This window comes from Doryrhamphus excisus, linkage group LG9 (assembly GCF_037039965.1).
Source record: "Doryrhamphus excisus strain RoL-2023G ecotype Guam linkage group LG9, RoL_Dexc_Guam_v1.1, whole genome shotgun sequence".
In the NCBI taxonomy this organism is placed as follows: Eukaryota; Metazoa; Chordata; class Actinopteri; order Syngnathiformes; family Syngnathidae; genus Doryrhamphus; species Doryrhamphus excisus.
Window position 1 is genome coordinate 12,684,674 of NC_136365.1, and position 27,917 is coordinate 12,712,590.

Genomic DNA, 27,917 nt, shown 5'->3' on the forward strand with positions numbered 1-27,917 from the left:
TCTGAGGAACGTAGTGAGGAAATGGAAGACCACAGGTACAGTTCTAGTTCAGGCCCGGAGTGGCAGGCCCAGAAATATCTCAGATAAGCAGAGGCCAAGGATGGTGAGAAGGGTCAAAGTCAACCCACAGACCAGCTCCAAAGACCTCCAGCATGATCTTGGTGCAGATGGTGTCACTGTGCATCCTTCAACTATTCAGCTATTGTGAAAGAGTCATGGGGAAGAAGACTTTTCTGCTCACATGCCACAAACGGAGTCGTACGTATGCTACATCTGCAACACATTTGGACAAGCCAGCTTCATTTTGGAATGAGGTGCTGTGGACTGATGAAAGTCAAATGGAGGGGCGGCATGCATGGCGGATGAAGAACACAGCATTACAAGACAAACACTTGCTACCCACAGTAACATTTGGTGGTGGTTCCATCATGCTGGGGGGCTGTGTGGCCAGTGCAGGTACTGGAAAGCTTCTTCAAATATTCCTAAAGGCATTCATGCAGAGGAACAACTACAACGTTCTGGAATGGCCATCTTAGGCCCCAGACCTAGTAAGTATTATTGAAAATCTGTGGTGGGATTTAAAGCGGGCTGTCCATGCTTGGAAACCATCAAACCTGACGCAACTGGAGATGTTTTGGAAAGAGGAATGCTCCAAAATACTTTCAACCAGAATCCAGGCCCTCATTGGAAGCTATAGGAAGCATTTATTTCTTAATATTGATGTCATTTTTCTGTTGGGATGCCCAAATTTAGACACCTGCCTACTTTTGTTGAAATAATGATTGCACACTTTCTGTACTTTTTGCATACCAGAAAACAGAGGCCATACCACCTGTTGTCGTGATTTGAAATCCATTTCCAGTCAACATATTAGACTTTGCGGTTTTTGCATACCAGAAAACGGAGGCCATACCACCTGTTGTCGTGATTTGAAATCCATTTCCAGTCAACATATTGGACTTTGCGGTCAAACATTTTAGGTTTGCAACTGAATATTCCATTCCTCGACATCTACGATTAGAGCTTTGCCTCTTTGCATGAAATAAAAGTAATATAAAGCCGGGGGGGTGGAAGCAAAAGGAGGTTATGATCTTTATAAACATTATTCCATCACAGCAAGCAGTGATACAACACTAGAACATGAAACAGTCATTTTTCAAGAAGACGTGTTTCGTTGGTGTACAATTCAGTTGAGAGATACTGTGTCTTAAAGGGGACCTATTATGCTTTTTCCACTTTTCTAACCTATAAATGTAGTTAGAATGTTGTATTATGGTGTTAAAAAGTTTCAGACAGTGAGGTTTGCGCATTTGGAAGTAAGCCTTGAAAGAAGTTTGGGATGGCTCAAAACACTCTGTTCCAAAGGGCCGATCCTTTGTGATGTCACACAGGGGCGGGTTTCCTTATAGAGGTGTCTGTGGGCACAATACACTCTCAGCCCTCCCCCAAGCTCTGCTTCTCTGTTTACGAGGCAAGATCAGGCAGAAGTTATCGGAACAAGAGAAAAATATTTTCATCTGTCAACGGCATTTCATATGGGATTGTTTTATGTGAACATGAACATGCATTATGAATGGCATGCAATGTTGGACGTGCTGTGCATCCACGAGGGTTTGAGAGAACCTCAGTGCTCACTGTCAGGAACACGGTAGCCCCGCAAAAAACTCAATACAAAGGGTCAAAAATTTGCATAATTGGTCCCCTTTGAGAAGATAAAAAGTCTTAGTCAAGTTCTGTACTACGCTAACATTAACAATTACACAATATGGTATTTCTCAAGAGTGGTGCAACAAAAAACATACTTCATTCAAACCGTTGCTGTCATTAAACCTCATACTTTTTATTGTCTCTACTTGGTGAAAGTGAACGATACAGATTCAAGATTGTGCTAACAGTCAGTGATACTCGTAGAAAGTCAGTGAAGTCTGGGCAAATTCCAACCCATATAACAGCACAACACGAAGAAACAATGTGTGGTGGTTTCTACCTTGAAGGTACTTCGATACACGCACAGTCGTCACAGCTGATACCGCATCCGGTTCGGGAGAGCACTTGCCGCTATGTACACGGCTTCCTAGTTTGAGTTTATAAAAGTCAATATTCATTCTCACGTCTTAGAAATCCCCGTACCTACGGAAAGGAAAAGACAACATGGTCAGTATGTCCTTGTTGGGTGTTATAAATAAATAAATTATAAATTATTATTATAAATATAAATATCACTAATTCCGTTATTCAGAATAAGCATTCAAAGATTATGTGATGATATGTGGTATTCTACACTGGCCATATTGATGAGACAGTGGCCATCACAGGAAGTACTGTACAGAAACAGGAAGTAAGAAAAAATAACTTATTTTCTTATCGTGTCTCTTATATTGGGTAATGAAGTGTAAAGGTCGAGCTCAGCTCGTATTGCTGCATGCCTTCCTTGTCTTCGTTTACGTTTTCCACACTGCCTAAGAGTGCTTTCGCCTGGCTGGGTGGTGTGCGTAGACTCTGGTACTCTGGAGATCGAGTAGCTTAGCTTAGCTTAGCTTAGCTTAGCTTGCCCTCCACTGTCTCCTGTGCATATTTACTCATTTGTGTAGCCCAGTGACACACAAGTCCTAAGTGCATCACCGTGGAATGTCGTGAAATTCTGCAGAAGCATAAAAGATGCAACCAGCATGAAAAGTTCAGGATAAAGGTTGTTTCTGCTCGACTGAAGACTGCTCGCTCTTTAAAGTAGCTTCAATCAATATTTCAAAACATAAATGGATCACCTCACTGCTTGGGAGGAAAAAAAAAAAAAAAAGATTTTTCTGTCCCTGCCCTGATTTTGATGTGTCAAGGTGTGTTTCATAATGTGTTTCAGGGTCTGTTTCATGGTGTGTTTCAGGTTCTGTTTCATAATGTGTTTCGGGGTGTGATTCAAGGTCTGTTTCATAATGTGTTTCAGGGTGTGTTTCAGGGTCTGTTTCATGATGTGTTTCATGGTGTGTTTCAGGGTCTGTTTCAGGGTCTGTTTCAGGGTTTGTTTATGAATAATGTGTTTCAGTGTGTGTTTCAGGGTCTGAGTTCATGGTGTGTTTCAGGGTGTGTTTCAGGGTCTGTTTCATGGTGTGTTTCAGGGTCTCTTTCATAATGTGTTTCAGGGTCTCTTTCATGTTCTGTTTCAGGGTGTGTTTCAGGGTCTGTTTCATGGTCTGCTTCATGGTGTGTTTCAGGGTCCTTTTCATGGTCTGTTTCAGGGTGTGTTTCAGGGTCTGAGTTCATGTGTGTTTCAGGCTGTGTTTCATGGTGTGTTTCGGGGTCTATTTCATGGTGTGTTTCAGGGTCTCTTTCATAATGTGTTTCAGGGTCGGTTTCAGGTTCTGTTTCAGGGTGTGTTTCATCGTGTATTTCAGGGTGTGTTTCAGGGTGTGTTCTACTGTGTTTCATGGTCTGTTTCAGGGTGTATTCCATTGTGTTTCAGGGTCTGTTTCATGGTATGCTTCAGGGTCTGTTTCAGGGTGTGTTCCATTGTGTTTCAGGGTGTGTTCCATTTTGTTTCAGGGTCTGTTTCATGGTGTGTTTCAGGGCGTGTTTCAGGGTCTGTTTCAGGGTGTATTCCATTGTGTTTCAGGGTGTGTTACATTGTGTTTTTCGCTTACTTGGTGTCATCAGCAGTGGATGTGTTTCAGGGTGTGTTCCATTGTGTTTCAGGGTGTGTTTCAGGGTGTGTTTCAGGGTGTGTTTCATTGTGTTTCTGGGTGTGTTTCAGGGTCTGTTCAGGGTGTATTCCATTCTGTTTCAGGGTGTGTTTCAAGTTGTGTTCCATTGTGTATTTCGCTGACTCTGTCGTCAGCAGTGGTTGTGTTTCAGAGTGTGTTCCATTGTGTTTCAGGGTCTTTTTCAGGGTCTGTTTCAGGGTGTGTTTCGCTGACTTGGTGTCGTCAGCAGTGGTTGTGTTTCAGAGTGTGTTCCATTGTGTTTCAGGGTCTTTTTCAGGGTCTGTTTCAGGGTGTGTTTCGCTGACTTGGTGTCGTCAGCAGTGGGTGTGTTTCAGGGTGTGTTTCTGTGTTGTCAGGAGTTGGTGTGTTTCAGGGTGTGTTCCATTGTGTTGCAGGGTGTCTTTCAGGGTGTGTTTCATGGTCTGTTTCAGGGTGTGTTCCATTGTGTTTCAGGGTCTGTTTCAGGGTGTGTTTCAGGGTGTGTTTCATTGTCTTTCAGGGTGTGTTTTAGGGTGTGTTTCATTGTCTTTCAGTGAGTGTTTCCGGGTGTGTTTCAGGGTGTGTTCCATTTTGTGTTTCGCTGACTCTGTGTCGTCAGCAATGGGTGTGTTTCAAGGTGTGTTCCATTGTGTTTCAGGGTGTGTTTCGCTTACTCTGTGTCGTCAGCAGTGGGTGTGTTTCAGGGGGTGTTCCATTGTGTTTCAGGGTGTGTTTCGCTTACTCGGTGTCGTCAGCAGTGGGTGTGTTTCAGGGTGTGTTTCACTTACTCTGTGTCGTCAGCAGTTTCGTCAGGGTTTGTTCCATCGTTTTTCAGGTGTGTTTCAGGGTCTTTTTCCGAGTCTGTATCAGGGTATTTTTCAGGGTCTGTTTCATGGTGTGTTTCAGGGTCTGTTTCAGGGTGTGTTTCACTTACTCTGTGTCATCAGCAGTGGGTGTGTTTCAGGGTGTGTTTCGCTTACTCTGTGTTGTCAGCAGTGGGTGTGTTCCATTGTGTTTCAGGGTGTGTTTCGCTGACTCTGTGTTGTCAGGAGTTGGTGTGTTTCAGGGTGTGTTCCATTGTGTTGCAGGGTGTCTTTCAGGGTGTGTTTCATAGTCTGTTTCAGGGTGTGTTCCATTGTGTTTCAGGGTCTGTTTCATGCTGTATTTCAGGGTGTGTTTCATTGTCTTTCAGGGTGTGTTTTAGGGTGTGTTTCATTGTCTTTCAGTGAGTGTTTCCGGGTGTGTTTCAGGGTGTGTTCCATTTTGTGTTTCGCTGACTCTGTGTCGTCAGCAGTGGGTGTGTTTCAAGGTGTGTTCCATTGTGTTTCAGGGTGTGTTTCGCTTACTCGGTGTCGTCAGCAGTGGGTGTGTTTCAGGGGGTGTTCCATTGTGTTTCAGGGTGTGTTTCGCTTACTCGGTGTCGTCAGAACTGGGTGTGTTTCAGGGTGTGTTTCACTTACTCTGTGTCGTCAGCAGTTTCGTCAGGGTTTGTTCCATCGTTTTTCAGGTGTGTTTCAGGGTGTGTTTCATGGTCTGTTTCAGGGTGTGTTCCATAGTGTTTCAGGGTCTGTTTCATGGTGTGTTTCAGGCTCTGTTTCAGGGTCTTTTTCCAAGTCTGTTTCAGGGTATTTTTCAGGGTCTGTTTCATGGTGTGTTTCAGGGTCTGTTTCAGGGTGTGTTTCACTTACTCTGTGTCATCAGCAGTGGGTGTGTTTCAGGGTGTGTTTCGCTTACTCTGTGTTGTCAGCAGTGGGTGTGTTCCATTGTGTTTCAGGGTGTGTTTCAGGGTCTATTTCAAGGTGTGTTCCATTATGTTTCAGGGTTTGTTTCAGGGTCTGTTTCAGGGTGTGTTCCATTGTGTGTTTCAGGGTGTGTTTCAGGGTGTGTTTCAGGGTGTGTTTCAGGGTGTGTTCCATTGTGTTTCAGGGTGTGTTTCAGGGTCTATTTCAGGGTGTGTTCCATTGTGTTTCAGGGTTTGTTTCGCTTCCTCAGTGTCGTCAGTAGTGGGTGTGTTTCAAGGTCTATTTCAGGGTGTTTCATTTGGTTTCAGGGTGTGTTCCATTGTGTTTCATCGTGTGTTTTGCTTACTCTGCGTCATCAGCAGTGGGTGTGTTGTAGCTTTGAAAGAGCGGCTGCATGAAGAGCCCCAGTGTCCCGACCACGCACACCAAGATGAAGATCCAAAGGAACAAACGGTCTATGACCATGGCGACGTACTTCCAGTCCTCTATGATCTGAAAAGAACACAGACAAAAGACGTCTGAGGGTGTTGAGGCTGAAACGTGTCCAATAGCTTGTGTTTTATTCATGGCTGCTGGCTTACAAAGGCTTATGATCCACTAGGCTAATGTGCAATTATGATTTTGTAATATTTATGAAGAACCAGAGCTTTGCGCAAGTCAGGAAATTTGCTGTCTCTCATGACGAAAACTTCAGATAGTTTATTGACAGATATGATTTCATTCACATCAAGAATGACATGTCAGAAAAGCGGCTGTTTACCGTCTCAGGAAGGCAGTAAGTGACAAAAGTATCCTCACCCCTTCGTCATCATCTTCGGTCTTCATGTGCTCAGCGATGTATTGAACTCCTTCCACTGCTTCCTGCAGATCCGCATCCCACTGAGTGGCCAAGGGCCTCTGGAGGTCTGAGCGTCGACCCCCCACGTCCGGGATGTCCCCCACCCTCCAACAATACTTGTGGGCCCAGTCCGCGTTCACATAGAAGGAGTCAGAATCAGTCTGAGCACCACCAAGTTTTATGTTGGAGAACTGTCGCTTATCCGTCGCAGCCTGGGAAGGATTTTTTGGGATGGCCCTCTGTTGCGCAATAGTCCGTTTGAGTTTTTTAGCCGCACCTGGACGCCTCATGAGAAGAAGGGTGGGAAGCTGGACTAAGAAGAGACGCTTCACCCATTCAGGCATGTGGTGAGTGGACGGGGTGCGGTGATGAATGTTCAGGACACAAACGGTGCTCACAATGGAGAACGTGACCAGCACCATGGTGAACATCAGGTATTTACCTAAAGGTAAACACAAGAAGGATGTAAATAGTACTGCAACTGGTGAAGACAAGGGTCACCGTCCCACAAGATCCAGCAGATTTGCATTTCTTTCTTTTCTATTTTTCACTGAAAATGGGCCGTTTTTTGGAGGAAAACCCATCCCATTGATCCCATTATTCCATAAGTGGATAATAATGCAGAATTAAGTGATAATACAGGTCAAATGAGCTGAACATTTGGAAGTTGGATTGGTTTGAATCGGTTGAGAAATGTGAGAGGTTAGCCAAAAATGTGGTGAAGTGACCGATAGATATTTTACTCATCTCCAAGACAAATTCATGGATGAATAAATAACATGTCGGTAGAAATTGCGAATGATTTTGAAGCTGAACTAAAATATAGAATCAGCGTTTCCTAGAAATGTGTTAAAATCTATTGACCGATTGGTGATCGAACCAGCAACCATCAGGTTGGGAGATGACAACTGTCCGACCTGAGCCAGGCAACCGTGCACCAAATAAGCAGACTGTGACACGTAATGTTACATTTGAACATTGAAATTGGGAAAAATGTCACAAAAAACATTGAATTATGGAAAATGGGGGAATTTTTATAAAACTCCTGATATATATCCTGCATGTCCCCAATGAACAGAACATTTTTTTGGTTTTGTTGTTGGAATGCTTTGTGCTTGTCAGTGTCGTGCTTCCATAGAGAGGAAAACAATGTTTTGTTTTGACAACAGCAAGTCAAATATTTTGATTCTCTGCTGAATGAATGAATGATTTTAGCTGCCAAATGGAGGATTATAAATCCAAACTCACAAAAGGTGATCAAAACCTTTCCTGAAGAAGGCTAGTGTGTTTCTCTCGCCCAAAGTCAGCTGGGGTAGGCTCCACCGTACCCCTGCGACCCTAATGAGGATCAGCGGTATAAAAAATGGATGTGTGACGGAGAAGAGGACTCCTCCGTCCCTATGAGACGTTGCGCTGCTCATTCCCACGGGGCAATGAAGGTGCACGCCCTGCACGCTGGCACGTAACCAAACACAAACTTCTCCCCGCGTCCTCATGTGTGGAGATTTGATGCTGCACACTCGATGTCCACACGCCACGCACAATCCATACTATGCATACGCAAGACTCACCTCATTGAACCGCGAGACGCAGCCTGCTGCCGACGCACACCGGAAAGGACTACTTCCGGGACGGTCCCCCTAAGAAGCGAAATTGCCGCTCAAGGAATGGTCAGGTGACATTGGACTGAACCAAGTCGCAAACAGAGTGCTGCACCCCTATGGTTGAGTAGGTACACCCACGAGAGTGGTGCGAGACTAGGAAGGTGTCTCTCCAAACGGAGAGAGAGTAGATTAAGGAACGTGTGAGAAGAACATATGAGAGTAGTTGCTGTTGCATTGATAAGAGAGTAGAAGTGGTAAAAGGTTACATTGTTGGTAACATGTGCCTGCATTTTTTAATTATTTTCTTCTAGATTTGTGTATTTTTTTGTTCGTCTGACCCATCATATTTTTGTGTTGTTTCTGTAACAATTTATTTTCTCCCTTGAATGAACCCACAACATTTGGTGTCAGAAGTGGGATGATGGCCAGTCGAAAGCATACGCACAAACAGGAGCTCAACATGGCAGAAGGCGAGGCAGGTGCTTTGGATTTGGCAATGGAAGAAGAGGATGAGGGTGGCGCTGCAGCCCCTCGAACACCCGGTGGGGCTCAGGAGGCAGTACAGCCACTTCTCGCTGTGATGAGGATCTTTATGGAAGGCCAGCAGAAAAGAGGGCTGGAGGTATTGGCTGAGCTTAGGGGACTGAGAGCCTCTATACAAAGGCAAGAGGAGAGGGCACAGGAGGCACGACTGGCTGCACCAGCAGCCCATCAGGGCCCCTCTGCTGCTGAGTGGACGACACAGAGCCTCAGAATTAGTCCCCCCACACCAGCCCCAAGACTGCGGCACAGTTCTCCTATGGACGCAGCTCCAGGATAGGTGGCGCTGTGGATCCACCAGGACCAGAGCACCGACCTTGGAGGGATCCCAGCATTCCGCAATATCAAGCGGGAGAGGACATTGAAAATTACCTGTTGCGCTTTGAGCGCATTGCCAAAACATGGGCATGGCCAGAGGGTGAGTGGGCATGTCGTCTGGTGCCCCTGCTCACTGGGAAGGCGCTGGCATGGCCGAGGAGAGGGCTCATTCGTATCCGGACCTAAGAGAAGCACTCCTGACAAAATTTGACATCTTACCAGAAAGCTACCGGCAGCAGTTTCGGGCCTCTGGAGTCCCGTTTTGGGAGAACCCGAAAGAGACCTACCACAGGCTGAAAGGTCTTTATCGGCGTTGGAACAGCACACGAAGGAGCAGATCGGCGAGCACATCATACTGGAGCAGCTGCTACGCGTCCTTCCGGGAGACATCTGCAAGTGGGTGAAGGAGCATGGGCCTACCGACGGCCTTGGGGCAGCCAAGTTGGCTTTGCAGTACATCCACGCCAGGCGCGGCGCCTCAGCAGGTTCAAATTGGTCCAGCCGTGACTCCTCAACACAGCAAAGACCATACAGAGCAACCCAGCCGACGTCAGCAAACTCCAGCCCAGCAACAAGTCAGCAAGGTGCTGGTGAGGGATTTATTTGTTTCTATTGCCAGCAGCCGGGACATAAAGCATCAGTGTGCCCGATACAGACGGCTAAGTTAACCGGGGCTTGCTACACACTCCGTGTGGAAGCCCTGAAAACTGGAGGGAAACGGCGGCGCTTTAAAAACGTTACTGTGAATGGGGAACCAGTAACTGCTCTACTACACTCAGGTAGCTAGTTGTCATTCGTCCGGAGGGATTTAGTGCCGATGGGCCTGGTGAATTATAATAGGCTGGAGGACATTACGTGTGTTCATGGGGACAGACACTCTTACCCGACTGTGGATGTTACCATTGTTGGAGATGAACAACTCTATTTAATGACCGTGGGAGTAGTGGACAAGTTGCCGGTAGCAGCCATCTTGGGATGGGATTTACCGGGGCTGTTAAATGTACTCATGGAAGAGGGGTTGGAAACCAGGTTGTCACGGCCCGTTACTCGAGCCCAGACCACAGCAGAACAGACCAGAACAGAAGGAGCATTCGTGCTTGAATGCTTTCGCAGCCTTGGACAATAGTTTATTTGAGGTGGCGAAAGTCTCGCCGCCAGCGATGCTTTGAGAAGGGTCTGAAGTCTGGGGAGCCAGACCTAAAAGACACCAGGGGCAAGGACATGTGGCATATACCCAAAGACATTGCAGTTTTGCAAAAGGGAGATGTGACTCTGAATAGCTTATTTGGAAAAGTGGGGGATGGGCAGGAGGCGTGGAAGAGTGACAGTGTTTTCTGGTGGAAAAGGGTATATTATATGTGTCAGAAGATGGAGCTAAGCGCCTGGTGGTACCGCTATCATGTCGACCTTTATATTGCACCTCGCACACACGTTACGCTGGGCAGGACATTTAGGACGCAATTAAAGTTATCTCAGAATCAGCTCTAGGTTTTATTGGCCCTCTATGTATGCAGATGTTCAAGCATATTGCAAAACCTGTGGAGTATGCCAAAAAACCTGTAAGGTACGCAGATCCGACCGTGCTCACTTACAGCCTCTACCAATAATTACCACACCATTCCGACGTATTGCGATGGACATTGTGGGACCGTTGCCGAGAACTAGCAGAGGGCACCAATACATTTTAGTCATCAGCTATTATGCCACGAGATTCCCTGAAGCCTTCCCCTTGCAAACTGTCACTGCCCCGGCTGTGTAGCGTTGTCTGGTGCAGCTGTTTTCCAGGGTGGGGATCCCAGATGAGATCGTGACAGACCAGGGGACCAACTTCACCTCCAGACTGATGCAACTCTTTCATCGGCAGCTGGGGGCCAGCCCCATCAAGACCACCCCATACCACCCTCAGACAAATGGGTTGGTGGAGCACTTCAACCAGACCTTGAAAAAAATGCTCCAGAAGTGGCGGATACGGGACGGGACTGCGACCGGTGGCTGCCCTTCCTTCTTTTCGCCTACCGGGAGGTCCCACAGGCCTCCACCGGATTTTCCCCTTTTGAATTGCTCTATGGCTGGGAGGTGCAGGGCCTGTTAGACCTGCTGAAGAAGAGCTGGGAGGTGCCTTGCCAGGCAGCCAAAGATCGCAGTGTAGTACAGTACGTGCTGGAAATGAGGGAGCGGCTGTCCAAATATCAAGACATGGCAGTGGTCAACCTTTGTGAGGCCCAGCAGACCCAGAAGGCTTGGTACGACCAACAAGCCAGACATAGAGAACTCCAGTCCGGACAGAAGGTTCTGCTGCTTTTGCCGAGCTCCAACTCCAAGCTGCTAGCCAAGTGGCAGGGCCCATACACTGTAATCCGGAAGATGGGCCCAGTAATGTATGAAATACATCACCCTGACAAGAAGAAGGCAAAGCAGACATCATGTCAATTTACTCAAGGAATGGAGGGTGTAGTAAGGGGGATTTAATTGGGTGTAGCAATGGTCAGCAATCACTCCAGGGTGTCGGGTCAGGACAGCAATTCTGTTCAGGTGAGTGCAGTAGCAATGAGGGACGTCCACATCACTCACTCGGCCGTCTGCTCCAGGAATGACAGTCTTCACTGTCCCTATTTGCCAGAGGGCTCTTGGGGCTTGCTGATCCACAATGAGGACGACTGTGCCGACGGTAATGTCATCACTCTCCGTCTTCCACTTCTGTCGGGCTTGCAAAGTGGGAAGGAAGTGCTGAATGTAATGTTTCCAGAAGTGATCGGCTAGAATCTGAGAATGACGCCACCTTTTCCGACTCAGCAGTTCTGTTGCAGGGTAGATCACTTGAGGGAGTGATGAGTCCGGCCGCCCCATCAACAGGCAGTTGGGTGTGACTGGATCAGGGTCAGCAAGGTCAGAGGATACATAACCCAAGGGCCTTGAATTGAGGATTCCTTCTATTTCAATTAGGACGGTCATCAAAACTTCCTCTGGCACTGTCTGAGCTCCCAAAGTGGTACGTAGGGCGTTCTTAACAGATCTCACTTCTCGTTCCCAGGAGCCGCCAAAGTGTGGAGCATTAGGTGGGTTGAATTTGAAACGGATCTGTTCGGCTGCAAGTCGGTCCTTGATTGCAGGTTCTAGGGCACCGAAGGCCTCATGCAATTCTTTATTTCCTCCTTTGAAAATGGTGCCCTGGTCTGAGAGTAGTTCATAGGGCTTGCCTCTGCGAGCAACGAAGCGCCTGAGTGACATTAAAAAGGAATCGGTATCCATGTTAGGTAGGAGATCCAGGTGGACTGCACGAGTAGTGAGGCACTTGTACAAAATGCCCCACCTCTTCTCTGTGCGTTGTCCCACTTTAATAATCATCAGTCCGAAACAGTCAACACCAGTGGAATAGAAGGTAGGTCGACATAGTCTCAAACTGGAGGGGGGTATATCGGCCATCCTTGGTACCTGTTGGCGGCTTCTCCACTTCCTACAGTCCACGCAGTAATGCTGGTGCTTCTTGACCGCTTCTCTGCCTCTCAGTATCCAGTATTTCCTGCGAAGTTCAGCAAAAACACGCTCTGATCCAGGGTGGTGCAGCTGGTTGTCATAATGCTGAATTAGAAGCTTGACCACTGGGTGAGAAGATGGCAGGAGAATGGGATGCAGTTCCTCTTGGCTCAGACTATCACATCGTCTAAGCCTTCCCCCGACACGTATCAGACCTGATGACTGGTCATATTCAGGAGCTAGGGTTAACAGTCTACTGTTAGATGAGAGTGGTTTACCCATTTTGAGCAGGGATACTTCTTCTGGGAAACTCTTTGATTTGGTGAGCCTGAGGAGGGCCAGCTCTGCTTCATGGTAATCAGCAGCAGTGGGACGTGGGTTGTCAGCCGCCCCGTGCAGCTTCTGTGTGGTTGCCTCCAGAAGCTCTTGAAATGTTCTAAACTGAATGATGTCAGGTATTTCTGAATCGGTTGAGCTGACCGTCAAGCCACTAAACATGGCATTCCTTAGTTCCTCCGCTTCTTCCAGGACTGGACTGGGTGGTGATTCAGGCCACTGGTCAGACGGTTGTAGAAGAAAGGGGGGTCCGTGACTCCATCGGCTCACTCCGCTGAGCTGTGTTAGTGTTTTTCCCCTTGTAATGTCGTCTGCTGGGTTTGTGGCTGAGTCAATGTAGCGCCAGGCATTGATGTCTGTCAGATACTGTATCTCTGCAACTCTAGTGCCCACAAATACCTTATATCTGCAGGAGTCTGACTGGAGCCAGTGGAGGACTGTGGTGGAATCGGTCCAGTATACTACTGCTTGGATCTTGATTGTGAGCTCTTTGATCAACACAGAAGCCAACTGTGCACCGGTTAAGGCTCCACACAGCTCAAGTCGGGGTATGGAGAGTTGTTTCTTTGGCGCGACTCTGGATCTAGCTGCTAGGAATGCCACTTGAACTTGTCCTTCACCGCAGTCGGTCAGCAGGTACGCCACCGATCCATATGCACGTTCGGATGCATCGCAGAAGACATGGATGGTCCGGTTGCTGATACTGCAATCAGTGAAGCGGTCAGTGTAGCATCTAGGTAATATGACTTGTGCCAACTGAGGAAGTTCATATTCCCATGCCCTCCAAGCCTGCAGCAGATCTTCGGGGAGATTGGGATCGTCCCATCCTCTTTTCCGGTCCCAAAGGCGCTGCACAATAATCTTGGCTCTTGTGATGTAGGGAACAACGTATCCCAGAGGACATTATTGTTGAGCAAGAAGACGATAAATGTTGCGCATAGTCGGTTCGGGACACTCACTCTGGTGTTGTTTGTAGCCAAGTGTGTCTGCCCTACACTGCCATAAGAGTCCAAGTGTGCGTTCCTGAGGGTCAGCTGTCTGTTGCGCGAACCATAGGGTGTTACTTTCTGACTGGGATTCCTTGGGCAGGTGTCTAATGACAGCGGGTACGTTGCTGGCCCATTCTCGGAGTTCAAATCCGCCCTCCATCAGTAATGTGTGTAGTCGGCTTACCAGCTGCTTGGCTTGATCCTCTGACTGAAGGCTCTGCAGGCAGTTGTCAACGTAGAAGCAGCGTTCTGCTGACAGGCGGGCATTCTCCTTTGGTTCAGTGTGCCTGTGAACGTGAGTCTGAAGGGCAAAGGTAGCACAGCATGGACTACACGTCGTCCCGAACGGGAGTACTTGCCATTCATAGGTGGTAGGTTCTTGATCCACTTTAACATCCCGCCACAAGAAGCGAAGGAATGGTTTGTCCTCTTCAAGCAGGCGGACTTGGTGAAACATTGCCTTGACATCACTGCTGATGGCCACTGGGTGTTCCCGGAACCTGAGCAGGACCCCCAGGAGGCTAGCTCCAAGTGTGGGTCCGGGGAGTAGGTGGTCGTTTAGGCTCTGTCCATTGAATGTGAAGGAGCAGTCGAAGACTATTCGGTATTTCCCATTGTGTTGCACCATGTGGTGGGGGATGAACCACGAATAGTTGCTCTTTTTGGTCTTACAAGGAGAGATGGCCTTGACGTAGCCGGCATCGATGAGCTTGTGGATTTCTTTCGAGTAGATGGCGGCTCTCTTAGGATCTCTCACAAGTCGTCTTTCTGCCCCACATAGCTGGGACAGCACTGCTTCCTTTGTTGTCTGAAGCAGAGGTAGGCTTTGTTTCCATAGTAACGGAGTAGCATACCTGTTTACGCCATCTACCATTACTCTGGTGGTCTTCAATTCAAGGGTGCGGACTGCTTCTGCATCTTGCTTTGATCTAGTAATCAGACGCTCATTTCTCTATGGTAAGATGTCTAGTTGCCATAGTTTCTCCACATGCCTGAAGAGTTCTTCTTCTGGAGCATTGCAGGCGGTGAACAGACATTGCTGGGGGGAAAGTTGGTGGTTCAATAGGCTGGTAGGGCCTTGTAACGTCCATCCGAGTCGGGTGTGTACTGCTGCAGGTCCGCCGGGTGGGCCTAGACATACTGGTTCCACTGGTGTAATTAGATGAGGATAGTCTGACCCAATTAGCAGCAGCGGCTGGGCATCCTTGATGGGTGGCAGTGGAATGTCTCTCAGGTGGCGATATTTCTCCTGTAGCGCTTTGACTGGATAGGTGTAACTGGCTAGATTCAGCTCTCTGGAAGTGAAGGCTTTGTTAATCTTGTAGCATTTGTCTGGCTGAGATGCAGCAGCTACTGAGAAGGACACAGTGGCTACAGATGGTACAGATTTCTTGTCGGACTGTTCGGAGTGTGAGGTCTTCAGCCTTCCCATCAAGGCCCAAACGAACAGCAGCATCGTTGAGGAGTATTGTGCGCTCTGACCCATCATCCAATATTGCATAGGTCTCGAGTATCTTGTTGCCGCTCCGGAGGATGACTCGACTCAACTTGAGTAACACTTGGCGGCTACTGGCTGGCCGATCGATGAACAAAGTCTCTGACACGGAACTCACTAAACAAGTGCTTGATTCAGGTACTTTGGGTTTACTGGGTGCTGAAGAATGTTGGCTTGAATTGACCTCATGTAGAACCTCCAGGTGCTTCCTCTCGCATCATTTGCACTTAGCTTTCAGGTTGCACTTTGCTGCAAGGTGTTGTCGGCCGCATCTCCAGCATCGATTATTTGCTTTAATCCAATGCATCCTTTGCTCTACTGACAGTAGTTTAAAGTTGCTGCACTGGTTCAGATAGTGCTGCACTGTGTCACAGAAGGGGCAGTATTTCTTTGGTTTATCAGGCGTTGCATCCCTCACTGGAACAGCTGGCGCTTTATCGGAGTTCTCCTGCAGGTCGGTAGACTCGCTGCCATGAAGAATAGCACTAGTTCTCTGTGACTTGTAGTCGGGAGGTCGAGTCTTGTATGAGACTTGTCTCTCTCTGGCTGAGGTACTGCTGTGTTGGTCTCCACTGACTTGAACTCGTACCTCATATTCAAGCCAGTTTGCCAGATTGATTAGAGTTGGAATAGGATTATGAATGGGGTTCACATAGTATCTGTGGAAGTTAGCTCTTAGGTCGTGGGGCAACTTAGCTAAGAGGCGAGACACATGTGAACCACATCTCAATTCCGTCCAACCTTGGCTTCCAAGTTGATGCAGCATTCCGACAAGTGCACGAACCTGGAGCGCGAATGACTTAAAGGCCTAGTAAATTGTCCAGGGCCAATTTCAGTCTTTCAAATTCACGAGGATCCTCTGACTTAAAGTCTGGGATGGTTGGTTTCGGTCCATGGTAGGAGTCCAGAGCTGGCATTCGGCCATATGGAGTGGTAGAAGGATATGGCGTGTCAGGTGGGTATCTCTCCTCCCTTTGCCGATTGTCATGTCCATAAACAGCGCTGTTATAATCATCGAGGTGGCCTCTATAATCCAGAGGGTATCCACTTTCGTGCCCGTAGTAGCGGCTTTCGTGACAGGCTCTTGGACTACTTTGTAGACGGGACGTTGCAGGATGACGGCCTTCATCGCTGTAGTAAGGATAACTTGGATGGCGTGGAGGATGATAAGGATGATGATAGTGGTTGTCGCCCTCTTCATAGCTTGAGTGATGCTTGACATAAGACTGCCTCGGTGCAACTTTAGGCCAAGGTTGTTGGCCATAGTTAGACTGATGGTGAGCTTTACTGGGTGGTGAGCTGTCTTGGTCGTCGTGGTGACGCGGCTCTTGGCACTCCTTTGTGTAGCTCATCTCAAATTTGTCTTGCGAGCAAGGAGTTGAAATGCCAGACGTGACTTGTGACTCGGTGTGCTTGTTGGCTAATCCTGATTCCTCCAAACACTGTCTGAGGTCCTCAACAACGTCACTTTGGTTGCCTTGTGGAGGTGAAGGAGCATCGTTGTTCACCGGTGGATTAATGAGTGGCTGACGTGGGCCTTGATGGCCACTAGATGGCGTCGGCTTGCTGGCGAGTGCCAGTGTGGTGAATATTTGGCGTCTGGACTGTGTCTGGGTCCTTGAGGAGGTTGCTGGGAGACTGTGGATCATGTCTGAAAGACGTTGGACATCTCTCCGCAGCTGGTCGTTTTCTTCTCTCATGCTCTGGATCGATCTAATAATTTCTGGAGAAGACATTTGTGTGGCCCGCTCATCATCTCCAGGAACGTGGCACCTCATAGGGTAACTGACCTCGTAGTCCTGAAGATGTGATGGCGGTTGTCTTACTCTTTGTGGGCGGTCCACACCTCTGGGCTCTCTCTCCTGTGGCCTGAACATAATGACTGAAGTGGTTGCGTCTATCCGGCTCGAAGGACCAAAAATTGTAGTAAGGGGGATTTAATTGGGTGTAGCAATGGTCAGCAATCACTCCAGGGTGTCGGGTCAGGACAGCAATTCTGTTCAGGTGAGTGCAGTAGCAATGAGGGACGTCCACATCCAGCTTGATGGCTGCTTTATTTATTTGTAATACGTCGCATCACAGGTAGGTGGGTGCGCATGGTAACTTGTGAGTGTAGTGTGTGTGTATATATATATGTGTGTGTGTGTGGTTTCTGTGTGGCAACAACCACACAAAACAATACTAGTTAGCAATGCGTTCACGTCTGAACCGCAACACAGTAGCGATGCTAACGAGGCTAACTAACAGGCAGTTAGCAACCAGCCAGACGGCTGGACATAATGGCACAAAAACACTACAATAGCGAACTAGATTGGCGGTGTCTAACATTAAATGAGTGATAAACTTTACTCACGTTTATAGACGCACACAGCTATACATATCATCCACCACGACGTCCGTGTGGGCACATCAACACCCAGGGCTAAACAGTTCGAGTGACATCAACTCACAAAGCTAGCGGCTACCACGGTGCGTTCAAGTACCCGACCAGCGTAGTAATTCCGAGTCACGCCCACACACATGTCAGAAAACCAGAACAGAACAGGGTATAACAAGGAGTCTTTTGTACAGAGGGAGGCCGCAATACAGGATCCGGGTGGCAGAGGTCGACAGCGAAGACGAGGAGGAAACAAACCTGGTAGATGTCACAGAAAGGGCAGAACCTGTGCTGGACCACCTCACCGGAAAACAAGCCATGCAGCTCAGCCAAGTGTTTTGGAGGGTCCCTGGGTTGTTTGCAGCTAATCCAGGGAAGACACCACTGGTCATGTCATCCGCCTCAAAGACAGACGGCCCATCCGCCAGAGGTCTTATCGGGTACCCCAACATCTGGTATCACCATTTGTGAGGGAGGTGAAGGAGATGCAGCGTTTGGGAGTGATCGAGAATTTACAGTCTGAGTGGTGTAGCCCGGTTGTCATAGTGGTAAAGAAAGATGGCTCTCTACGCATATGCATCGACTTCCACAAGCTCAATGCCATCTCTGAGTTTGATGCCTACCCAAGGCCCCGGATCGATGACCTGGTGGAGAGGATTGGTCAAGCTAAATATATCACTACCCTTGACCTCTGTAAAGGCTGCTGGCAGGTGCCATTGGAAGAGTCCAGCCGTCCCTACACTGCCTTCCAGACGCCTGCAGGCCTCTTTCAATTTACGGTCATGCCCTTTGGGCTTCATGGAGCACCCGCCACTTTCCAGAGGCTGATGGACTGCGTGCTGCGAGAGTGTGAGGACTACAGCACTGCTTACCTGGATGATGTAGTGATCTACAGTAAAAGTTGGGAGGACCACCTGAACCATCGAGACCGGGTCCTGCGCCAGATCCAGAAGTCAGGACTGACCCTCAACCCAGCCAAGTGCCAGTGGGCCAAGGAGGAGGCCCAATACTTGGGTTATCGGTTGGGACGTGGTGAGGTCCGACCTCAGTGGGACAAAGTGAAGGCCATCCAGGCCTGCCCGCGGCCACAAACAAACAAAGAAGTTAGATCTTTCCTTGGTTTGACAGGCTGGTATCAGAGGTTTGTGCCACAGTTTGCCACCATTGCTGCACCTCTCACGGCACTCACGGCAAAGGACCAGAGAAACCCAGTGATCTGGAGCGAGGCCTGCGAGACTGCGTACCGGATGCTCCAGGCGACCCTGTGCTCTTCCCGGGTGTTGAGAACGCCAGACTTCAGTCGCAGGTTTCTGGTACAGACGGACGCCTCTGCTGTAGGACTGGGGGCAGTCCTGGCACAAGGGGACCTAGGGTAGGAGCACCCAGTGATGTACCTGAGCTGTAAGCTGCTTCCCCGTGAAACCCGGTACTCGACAGTGGAGAAGGAGGGCCTTGCCATGAAGCGGGCCCTTGAGAGCCTACGCTATTACTTGCTGGGGAGAGAGTTTGACCTGGAGACTGACCACCATGCTCTAACATGGATTAAAACCATGAAGGACCACAATAGCCGCCTCACTCGGTGGTACCTCTCTCTCCAGCCATACCAGTTTCAAATTCAGCATAGAGCAGGCAAAATAAACATTGTGGCAGATTACCTCTCCAGGTTGTCGCACATCGCCAACCTTGGGGAGGAGGAGGATAATGTGACGAAGAAGAGGACTACTCGATCCCGATGAGACGTTGCGCTGCTCGCGCTGCTCATTCCCACGGGGCAATGAAGGTGCACGCACTGCACGCTGGCACGTAACCAAACACAAACTTTTCCCCGCGTCCGGACAATGTATTCCCCATGTGTGGACATTCGAGGGTGCACACTCGATGTCCACACGCCACACACAATCCATACTATGCATACGCAAGACTCACCTCATTGAACCACGAGACGCAGCCTGCTGCCGACGCACACCGGAAAGGACTACTTCCGGGACAGTCCCCCTAAGAAGCGAAATTGGCGCGCAAGTAGTGGTCAGGTAACGTTGGACTGAACCAAGTCGCAAACAGAGTGCTGCACCCCTATTGTTGAGTGGGTACGCCCAAGGGAGGGGCGAGACTATTTAACGGGAAGGTGTCTCTCCAAACGGAGAGAGAGTAGATTGAGGAACGTGTGAAAAGAACATATGAGAGTAGTTGCTGTTGCATTGATGAGAGAGTAGAAGTGGTACAAGGTTACATTGTTGGTAACATGTGCCTGCATTTTTAAATTATTTTCTGCTAGATTTGTGTATTTTTTTTGTTCGTCTGAGCCATCATATTTTTGTTTTGTTTCTGTAACAATTTATTTTCTCCCTTGAATGAACCCACGACAGGATGGATGGCGGGGGTGCATGTACGTCATATACTAAATAACATTTAAGAGCACAAATGTTTAATAGAATAAATAAATGGACTGAGAAATCAATTTTGAAATTTGAAGTGTATTAACATAAAAAAAGTCAGCGTCGTGCCCCACCTGCCATGAACCTCACTGCACGTCACAGTCAATTTCAATGACAAGTCTTTTCCCCCTGTTTTTGGTCAAATTAAGAAATACAGTATATGTTTCAATGTTCGGAGGGAATTTGTATGATTTTGGCCATTTTTCCATGTTTCCACCATATCTCAGCAGCCATCAAGTTACAGTATATTGTGTTTCCAGGCGCCTGCAATAGGACCCGATCCAATCCAATCCAATCCACTTTATTTATATGGCACATTTTATAAACAGCATTTCCAAAGTGCTGCACCGACTATTAAAATAAAAAGTAAAAATAAAAGAAATTAAATTACAAATTGAATTTACTCAGGAATTCAAAGATCAAATAAATCAAATCAAATTGCATCAAATGTAAGACAGTAAAATATTAAAAACAAGAAACAAAGCAATAACAGTATGAAAAATAAAAACAATGAAAACAAAAAGAAAGGACTAAAAGACACAGAGGACCATACGACTCACGCCGAGATAAAAGCCAGAGATTAAAAGTGGGGGCATTTTTTACTTTGGAGGGAAGAAAGTTCCATAGCTTGGGGCCGACTATAGAAAAGGCTCAGTCTCCCCTGGTCTGAAGTCTGGTCTTGGGCACCACGAGTTGGAGCTGGCCCTCGGACCTCAGTGACTGCGCTGGAGGTCCGAAATGTATTTTGGGGCCAGCCCAATCAAGTCCGTAAAAACAAACAATAAAGTCTTAAAATCAATCCCAAAGCGAATAGGCAACCAATGCAGGGAGGCGAGAATTGGGGTGATGTGCTCTCCCTTTTGGTTCCTGTTAAAAGCCGTGCCGCAGAGTTCTGGACTAACTGTAAGCAGGAGAGAGATTTTTGGCTAATTCCAGAGTAATGTGCATTACAGTAGTCCAGACGTGATGAAATAAAAGTGTGCATGACTTAGGATAACAATGATTTAATTTTGGATAAAAGCTGAAGATGATTTTAAAACAGCATTAATTTGTTTATTAAGTTTAAAATCACCGTCTATTATGACACCGAGGCTGGTGGCTGTGGGACAAACGTGGAACAAATGTTGACCCCCCAACAGCATCTCAAATGGAACATGATGAGATATGGTGTTTTTCCAATGCTATTTCCCTGAAATAAACGTTTCTTCTTTGAGGAAATTCATCGGGAATAATGAATCCGCTATGGTGAGATTACTGGACTCTTTCAAGCAGAAGCATTCATTTAAAAATACTCACACGGGATTGAATGGTGTCAGGGAATGTTTTTTGTTGCTAGTTGGGATTTTCACATGACTATAATCCTAATGGTGGGCTCTAGAATAAAACATAGATGCCACTCACCAATGAGGGGTACCGCCAGGGAGGTGGGCGGCACAATCTTGGAAATAAGCAGCAAGAAGACAGTGAGCGCCAGCAGGACTGAGATACACAAGGTCATCTTCTCGCCACAGTCTGAAGGCAGGTAGAAAACCAGGATGGCCAGAGAGGTGATCAGCACACAGGGGATGATGAGGTTAATGGTGTAAAACAGCGGCTTCCTCTTGATGACAAAGTCATAGGTGATGTCCAGGTAAGTGATGTCGTTTGGGTCCTCGTTTTTGCGCCCGGGAAGTGAGACGATATCCCACTCTCCGCTGGGCGTGAAGTCGTCACGACTGGCAAAGTCGCTGGTGAGAATCAGGTCGACTTCCGTGTGATCATAGGTCCAGGAGCGGAACTTGAGGGTGCAGTTCTGCTGGTCAAAGGGGAAGTTCTGCACTTCGATGGCGCAGGCTGATTTGTAGATGGCCGGAGGAAGCCAGAAGATGTCCCCCGTGTTGGAGACCACCGTGTTGCAATAGAAGGACACTTCATACACGCCATCAGCACTGTGACCGCATGTTGGGGAAGACACGTCACATTAGAGGTAATCATCCTCCAACTGGACCATCCCGTTGAAAGAAACAGCACCAATCCAACACGATAATAAAACATCACGTTCCATCCTTGCACTCACTTGTTGTAGAGCACAATGTCAGGAAGCCAGAGGAGCTTGGAGGGTATTCGAAGTTTCCTGATGCCTTCGTACTTCTCTGGGTCCCACCTCAGCCTGTAGTCATTCCACTCCTGTTAAAAGACAGTCAGTCCGTCAAGCATAGTGATTATAGTCTATACGACCTCCTTATATTATGGTATGTCCCAACACAATCATCTCTACCACTCCTCCCCCTCGTATGTGTTGTTTCCTGTATTGCCTTACAATATAACACTTAGAACACTTCAGCTCTAGAAGCCATTTGTTCAGGTTGTATTCATTTTATCAAATTGGAATAGTCGTTATTTGAGAATAATGTTTTCCTTCGACATTACCTGAGACAGCCATAAGTTGGTTGTCATGATCTGTTCTCGCTCGTTCTGAAAGAGAACAGAGAGGTGAGAAAGGCAAAGGAGTTCCACTTCTTGAGGTGAAGGGGAGTGTGGAAAAGAGGCGGAGAAGCCAGGGTGGCGTGGAAGCATGTCAGGAGGTGCCCAGGTGAAGGGAACGGGGCCATCGCGAGACCGGCCCTCATGTTTGGTCTGACCAACAGACAGGAGGCTGGGTTGAGCGTCGCACCATGGGCCACAGGCCTTTTTCCTGTGCGGCTCTAAGGCTGTGGAAGGCCACCAATCGTCATCTTCACATCTTAAGGCTAAAGTCAGTGTTGTAGGAGGTTCATGTCCCATCACTGTAAACATCCTCTGTCTGTTTGCGTATGTCATCATCAATGTACCGTTGCTAAATGGTACCTTGTGGAAGAGTTTCTCTTGATCTGTTTTTGTATCTTTCAAATGTACAAGAAAAAGAAAAAGCTGTGCTCATGTCTGACACAAGGATTGTGGATGATGGCCAAAATTCAGACCTGTTCCTGGAAACTAACGGCGGAGAGAATAAGGATACTCACGACGCTGATGAGCTGCGACAGCGACACTCGAATAGAGATGGTGACCTGCTGGCTCTTATTGATGGCTGGTCTGATCAGTTTGTTGTAGCGCTGTGGACCTAACAGGTCGTTGACCAGCCGCTCCTCTGCACTCTCTGCTCTGCTTCCTGAAAAGTCACAAGACAGAAATAAATCATTTGAACTGAGACGACATAATTAGTCTGATGAAGTCGGTGTGGGTGTGGATGGGGTGCTTTGGCAAATGTTGAAACCACCACGGGTGCAGATCATAAAATATCATTGGTGGTGTTTGGCTTGTCGCATGGTGGAAGACACCAGCATGGCTTCCATCATGGAAGGTATTTCTACCCTGGTGGACTTGACTTTGTCAAGAGTGGATTTGTTTTCGCCGAGCGGATTTGAACAGCGATGCCTCCGATTTGTGTCTTTGTCTGGAGAAGTGTTTAAAAAGTCAGCAAATTGGATGAATATGTAGGTGAAGATGGAGAGCTCTCTCGAAAACAAAGCAAGTCTTGTCCGCCTGGCTTTCTGCTTCCTTGATTTTAGGTTAAAAGGACCATCAGTGAATTATTGAAAGCACCCATCTGCGTCTTGCTAGAGATATTTATATATATGGTACATATGCCAGCTATGAAGCGATATCTGGAGTGAATGGACACCACACACAGCCAGCTCCGTGTATTTGTATGCATTCGCAATTCGCCACTGATTTCACTCATTTTTGGTCCAAAAAAAAAGTTTTTTTTGCACAGAAAACACATCACCTTCATACGACGGCCTATAGGGCCACAGGGAAAAATCTGAGATCTGAGAATATTTTGAGAATATACAGTGCATCCGGAAAGTATTCACAGCGCTTCACTTTTTCTACATTTTGTCATGTTACAGCCTCATTCCAAACTGAATTAAATTAATCTCTTACCTCAAAATTCTACACAAAATACTCCATTATGGCAATGTGAAAAAAGTTTTTTTGACATGTTTTGAATTTATTAAAAATAGAAAACAAAAAAATCACATTGACAAGTATTCACAGCCTTTGCCATGAAGCTCAAAATTGAGCTCAGGTGCATCTTTTTTCCACTGATCATCCTTGAGATCTTTCTACAGCTTAATTGGAGTCCACCTGCAGTAAATTCAGTTGATTGGACATGATTTGTAAATATAATAACTGTCTATATAAGGTCCCACAGTTGACTGTGCATGTCAGAGCACAAACACCAAGCATGAAGTCAAAAGAACCTGTAGACCTGCGAGACAGGATTGTCTTGAGGCACAGATCTGGGGAAGGATACAGAAAAAATTCTGCTGCTTTGGAGGTCCCAATGAGCACAGTGGCCTCCATTATTTGTAAATGGAAGACGTTTGGAACCACCAGGACTCTTCCTAGAGCTGGCCGGTCTTCTAAACTGAGCGATCGGGGAAGAAGGGCCTTAGTCAGGGAGGTGACCAAGGCCCCGATGGTCACTCTGGCAGAGCCCCAGTGTTCCTCTGTGTAGAGAGGAGAGCCTTCCAGAAGGACAACCATCTCTGCAGCAATCCACCAATCAGCCCATCTGGAATTTGCCAAAAAGCATCTGAATGACTCTCAGACCATGAGAAACAAAATTCTCTGGTCTGATGAGACAAAGATTGAACTCTTTGGTGTGAATGCCAGGCGCCATGTTTGGAGGAAACCAGGCACTGCTCATCACCAGGCCAATACCATCCCTACAGTGAAGCATGGTGGTGGCAGCATCATGCTGTGGGGATGTTTTTCAGCAGCAGGAACTGGCAGACTAGTCAGGATAGAAGGAAAATGAATGCAGCAATATATAGAGATATCCTGGATGAAAACCTGCTCCAGAGCGCTCTTGACCTCAGTAGACTGGTCATGTACCTTGACCATATAGACAGTAGACATTAGCACACAGCCAAGATCTCAAAAGATTGGCTTCAGAACCACTCCGTGAATGTCCTGCAGTGGCCCAGCCAGAGTCCAGACTTGAATCCGATCGAACATCTCTGGAGAGATCTGAAAATGGCTGTGCACAGACGTCTCCCATCCAACCTGATGGAGCTTGAGACTTATTGCAAAGAAGAATGGGCAAAACTGCCTAAAGATAGGTGTGCTGAACTTGTGGGATCATATTCAAAAGACTTGAGGCTGTAATTGCTGCCAAAGGTGGATCAACAAAGTATTAAGCAAAGGCTGTGAATACTTATGTAAATGTGATTTTTTTGTTTTCTATTTTTAATAAATTCAAAACATGTCAAAAAAAACTTTTTTCACATTGTCATAATGGAGTATTTTGTGTAGAATTTTGAGGTAAGAGATTAATTTAATTCAGTTTGGAATGAGGCTGTAACATGACAAAATGTAGAAAAAGTGAAGCGCTGTGAATACTTTCCGGATGCACTGTAAGTCAATTGAGGAGGATAAAGTCATCATCCCGTCAGAGGGAATAGTGCTAACATTACAGATTAGCATGGGTTAGCATCTCATAGCCCCCCTCTTCATAGATAAAGTTAGGACTTTATTCTTCAAAATTTACAACTTTATTCTCACAATTTCACATTATTTTAATACAGGCTTTGCCTGGGATAGCTATGAAAAACAGCAGTATTACAACTTTTTTCTCGTATATTTCCGACAAGAAGTTATAATACTACCTTTGTTTCTTCTTGTATAAAATTCAGACTTACATTGAAGGAAAGTTGATAAATCCTGTAAGTCCTAGAGGTGTAGCGACAAGGGGGGCGGATGGGATTTTTTTCCCATTAGGCCCACAATTCCCGGCAGCGCCCGATTGGCGACATGCTCCAACTTGTGCACTCACTCAGACGGTAGGCAGATCTGCACACTAACCGGAGAGGACATGCTGGCAACATCAGCAGCCTCAGCTTTGGTTTCTGCCTTTTGTTTGATCAGGAAATATGTCAATGATTTTAATGAGAAGAATCGCATGTCTAATATATTCATATTTAGGTCATGTTCCCATCATTACTTTGTATTTCTTTCCATCCTGACACCTGCCCCCGACCGCACGTCAACGGTGGTGCTCCCATGAATCCTATCTCCAATGGAACGGAAGGAGAAGGAAGGAGAGCAACTTACGTGTGAGAAAGACGGTGAAGAGCAGGAGAGTGTTGATGATCGTCCTCATGGTTGGTACAACTTGAGGGAAACAAACGCAAAAAAGTACATCAAAGTCTAATTCCACATCGTTTGGTGTGAAAGTACTTGATCCACTTCCAACTCCGGTTGTTTGTTGCCGGAATGAATGCCGAACATAAACTTGTATGAGGTAAAGAGGGAGATGAGTTTACACAAAAAACTGAAAGCTGAGCATTGTCTCCTTTTGGATCAATTTGGCTCACCTGAAATCTCTTTCATCGTCATCGTCTTCATCTTCAATTTCAAGTCCACAAAGATACGGAGAACAGAGCTCCCATGGAGGAGAAGCACAAGGAGGGGGGTCGTGGTGGTGAGTGGGGGGGGGCACTGACACTCGTGACGTCGTAACCTGGACTCGTGACGCCATGCTTCTTCTTGGTGCCAAATGTAAACAATCAGACTTTCTGACCTGATGTGCTTCTCTCTCCTTCTACTCATTTTCTACACATTTCAGGCAGAAATCTCTACCTAACTGCTACATCCAAAGACAAACGTTAAGTACAAATGTTGCATATAAATGATCAATCAAAATATCAACTTTAAATGTAAATATAAATGATAAATCAAAATATCAACATTAAATGTAAATATGAATGCTAAAATCAATGTTAAATCGACAAATAAATGTTAAAGATACATGTTACATCTAAATGATGTATATAAACGCTAAATATACATGTTAAATTGAAATACACACATTAAATGTAACTATAGATGTTAAACATGCATGGCGAATTTAAATATATAATATTTATAAATGCTAAATATAAATGTTACATTGAAATACCAACATTAAATGTAAATATAAATGCTAAATTCAATGTTGAATCTAAACATAAAAGGTCATTTTAAAAATATATCATCTATAAATGCTAACTATAAATATTAATTTGTAATACAAACACTAAATGTAAATATAAATGGTAAATCTAAACAGATGTGTTACAAATGCATGTTAAATGTAAATGTTATATACAGTACAATGCTAAATATACATGTTAAATGCTTAATTGAAACAAACATGAAATTAAAAATTAATTACTAAATTAAATGTTAAACATAGATGTTATATATTAATGTTAAATACATGTTTCTAAAATATGCCAAGTGTCGCAACAAACTCATTTCATGTGGTTTAGATTGCCATCCCAAGCACTGGATAAACCATTGGGAATTCTATCAAAGGCTGACACTATACAGAGATTGACTATACAGAGACGCTCTTAGAGACCTCATTGGCGGATGGATGCAATGAAGACATGAACGCAGAGTGGATGTTTGACTTACTTATGAATAACCCATTTACACTTCAGCGGCGAGAAAGCATTCATTGCGGACACCAACAATAAATAATATAACAAGAAATCATACTTTATTATCAGTGCTGCCGCACTTGTGCCCTGCCAACAGGAGAGGAGGCGGACTTCAAATCCTAAATCTAGCATTCGATGTGAAAGAATATGACTGTATATTCAAATAGGACATTATTTCCAGTGTATGAGCTTAAATGGGAGGCCCGTAGAAGTAGAACATCATTCTTATTTGTTCCAGTTAAATGTTCAACATATACACACACGTGTATACACATATATGTATACGTATACACACACACACACACACACACACACACGTGTATACATATATATGTATATATACACACACACACACACATGTGTATACACATATATGTATATACACACACACACGTGTATACACATATGTACAGTAAAGTCTCGTTATATCAATATTCTCGAGAGTCGGAAAAAATACCGATATAACCGGACTATCCATATATCCGATCCTGCGCCGAACTGCATTAAAAGTGGGCAATAATGCACTCGACATTGTTCTATAGTATACAATTATAGTATAGAACAATGTCGAGCAGCTTAAATCAATCTTTGCTTAAGGATTTCAATACCAAAAAAGAACACGGCGAACGGCTGCTTCCAGTCAA

At 46.3% G+C, this 27,917-nt stretch overlaps 2 protein-coding genes across 2 annotated transcripts; both read right to left on the minus strand.

The window, feature by feature from the left end:
- LOC131138154 (neuronal acetylcholine receptor subunit beta-2-like) lies at positions 1–27,913 on the minus strand. The gene is made up of 9 exons (XM_058086850.2): positions 26,164–27,913; positions 25,901–25,960; positions 22,804–22,949; positions 22,232–22,276; positions 21,879–21,988; positions 21,224–21,750; positions 6,215–6,696; positions 5,763–5,908; positions 1–2,130 (listed from the first exon to the last, which is right to left on the minus strand). The coding sequence occupies exons 1-9, from the start codon at positions 26,396–26,398 to the stop codon at positions 2,115–2,117; spliced, it is 1,767 nt and encodes a 588-aa protein (XP_057942833.2). The 5' UTR covers positions 26,399–27,913; the 3' UTR covers positions 1–2,114.
- Positions 11,138–13,421, minus strand: LOC131127691 (uncharacterized). Its single transcript, XM_058069827.2, has 2 exons — positions 12,027–13,421; positions 11,138–11,933 (listed from the first exon to the last, which is right to left on the minus strand). The coding sequence occupies exons 1-2, from the start codon at positions 12,686–12,688 to the stop codon at positions 11,138–11,140; spliced, it is 1,458 nt and encodes a 485-aa protein (XP_057925810.2). The 5' UTR covers positions 12,689–13,421.
- Positions 27,914–27,917: the final 4 nt, after the last annotated feature.

What these genes read in the sequence shown, in the direction of transcription:
- LOC131127691 (XM_058069827.2), bottom strand. Translation starts at nt 12,688, where the DNA reads ATGTTTAGTGGCTTGACGGTCAGCTCAACCGATTCAGAAATACCTGAC. An exon ending in GGACAACGCACAGAGAAGAG is followed by an intron (nt 11,934 to 12,026) that starts GTGGGGCATTTT and finishes AATGTCACTCAG; the next exon opens with GCGCTTCGTTGCTCGCAGAG.
- LOC131138154 (XM_058086850.2), bottom strand. Translation starts at nt 26,398, where the DNA reads ATGAGTAGAAGGAGAGAGAAGCACATCAGGTCAGAAAGTCTGATTGTT. An exon ending in GACGATGAAAGAGATTTCAG is followed by an intron (nt 25,961 to 26,163) that starts GTGAGCCAAATT and finishes GTTTCCCTCAAG; the next exon opens with TTGTACCAACCATGAGGACG. An exon ending in CTTCACCGTCTTTCTCACAC is followed by an intron (nt 22,950 to 25,900) that starts GTAAGTTGCTCT and finishes GTGACTTTTCAG; the next exon opens with GAAGCAGAGCAGAGAGTGCA.